This window comes from Cyprinodon variegatus, unplaced genomic scaffold, assembly GCF_000732505.1.
Source record: "Cyprinodon variegatus isolate N-32 unplaced genomic scaffold, C_variegatus-1.0 Scaffold255, whole genome shotgun sequence".
NCBI classification, from domain to species: domain Eukaryota; kingdom Metazoa; phylum Chordata; class Actinopteri; order Cyprinodontiformes; family Cyprinodontidae; genus Cyprinodon; species Cyprinodon variegatus.
Genome location: NW_015150708.1, coordinates 158,632 through 160,831, shown reverse-complemented (window position 1 = coordinate 160,831; position 2,200 = coordinate 158,632). Strand labels below are relative to the sequence as shown.

General features: G+C 35.3%; 1 protein-coding gene across 1 annotated transcript in view; it reads right to left on the bottom strand.

Annotated features, from left to right (window-relative positions):
- LOC107089495 (periphilin-1-like) overlaps positions 1–2,200 on the bottom strand; it is a 34,946-nt gene that overhangs the window by 11,142 nt on the left and 21,604 nt on the right. The window contains exon 9 of the mRNA XM_015382325.1: positions 1,471–1,605. Within this exon, the coding sequence (XP_015237811.1) occupies positions 1,471–1,605 (135 nt within the window). The remainder of the gene's footprint in view (positions 1–1,470; positions 1,606–2,200) is intronic.

The window sequence follows — 2,200 nt, the reverse complement described above, 5'->3', positions numbered from 1 at the left end:
CACTGAGCCTCATGTATGTTCCCTGGTTTTAGCCATGGAGAAAACTCTTGGCTGGAGCCAATTTTGGTTACATTTACACTTGCTCATATTTTCAAGACAAAAAGTTAATGGCGCATCTCCCAAATTTCCCGGCTGCAACAACGCTTTTATTGGTTCCACTATTGGGACGGAACCAATAATGGCGAGCCGTTATTTTTTTAAATAAAAATGTCAATTTTAATGTTTTAATTAGATTACAAAAATAAATCGTAATAAAAAGGATCCTATTTATGATGTTTTCAAAATTAAGACCTACCAAAGACTGATTTAAGACATTTTAATACAAATTAAGGCCTTAGTTTTATTTTGAAGAAGTCAATGCCTTTTAAGACTTTTTAAGGACCCACGGGAACCCTGATAGAGGAACAATATTCTAATTAAAAGCTCTTTTTTCTGAACATACATAGAGTTAGACAAGCACACCCTTTCCGAGGCTGTCGTTCTATTGGCTGGAAAGGTTGCTAGGTGACGATTCGATCCAATCTGAGAGAGAGCAAAAAAAATCCGCAAGCAGAGCCTCTGGGTTTGCGAGCATAACAGAGACTCGAGCAGAGCGCGGTTTGTGCATGAAGAGAAGGAGGCAAGTGAGAGGAAAAAATATCTGTGCAAGAAGCATTAAATCTGAGAGAAGAAACAAAGATTTGAGAGAGAAGAGAAAATATTTGAGAGAGAGCGCATGTTTTGAGTGTGAGCATTATAAGTTTTGAGTGCAAGAAGATGAAATTCTTCTCTCAAATTGAAATTATGTACTCTTGCATTATGGCAGGATAATTCTCCCATAGATATCAGATTAGAGCATCTCTAGGTGTTACAGTAAGTGAACAGCTGAATCTAAGAGGTCAAAAGTGATGCTAAGGTTACGAACTTCATTTCATTGAGATGATTCAAACACTGATGATAGTTTCTTCCATCTTATCTGTCCTTTTCCTTACTCCTCTTGAATCTACAAAGCATTTTGAGGTGTTCTTTCCATTTAAAACATGCTAAAACCACGCACCATTAGGATTTGTTTTGTTTGATCCGTCAGATAATGCGCTACCAGAATTGGCACACATATTAAAACTAATATTTATGATATCTGTAACACCATACTTCTTTAGTTTTCATTGAAAACATGTAGTTTGTTGTTCTAAATAAGCATACTTTGTCCCTTTATGTGTAAATAGTTCCTTAGTTTTTATTCATTTCTTTTTTTCTTGGCAGTCTTAGTTCAATGTCTCTGGCTTAGTTAAAAAGTTGCTAACTGAAACATGTTTAACTTTGTATTATTTCTGTTAATACATTTCTACATTTTTAAGAGTTGTTGAAATTTGATTCTATTTATGGGCAGAGTTTTTCTTTTTGAGAATCCTAGAGAAACGGTGGCTCAGTTCTGACAACAGAGTTACCAGGAATAGAATTGTTGTTAATATTCGGAGGAAATGTTCTTACCTTCTCTATTTCAGCAACTTTAGCCTTAATGGCCTCTGACCGACGTGCCTTTATGTCCTCCTCTTGAATTATCTTTGGCTCCGAGTTGGCAGCTGCTACGGCCTCTGTCTCTGCTGCAGATGCTGATGATTTTTCCTGGGAGGTCAAAGGTTGAGGGTCAGAGCAGAGGTCAACAGGTTTAGAAACTAACTGATTTCAAAGTGTCTCTAATAGAGACAACTCTGCTCGCTTACAGGTGCTGAATATTTGTTTGCAAATGTCGCGTATCATGCAGTCTGCATGCTAAAATAAACATACAGGGTAGGTAAAATATTAGGAATATCATCTAATAATAACATTCTGACATCCAAAAATCAGGAGGGAAAAAAACAGCAATTCAAATAATTTAAATTTAAATTTATATTAAGAGAAAAGTAGAGAAAATCTCTCCGATCATTTAAAAGTATATTTTTGTCTTTTTAAGGGTAGTTCTGTAAAATTCTCTGCATTTTTAGAACATAAATATTGAACAAAACAAATTGGAGTACTTAATCACATTATAATACCCTCCCAACTATAGAACAGACACAGTAAAGCAAAAGCTTTTCAAGACTAAAAACAAAAATTTCAATCCTGTTCTTAGACAAAACCATCCTTTGTAATATTTCCTGAGCAGCTCTTATCCTTCATTATTCTAAGCTTATTGATGGTGGGTCAAACCTTTTCTTCAGACCACTGCTTCATTCAAAAT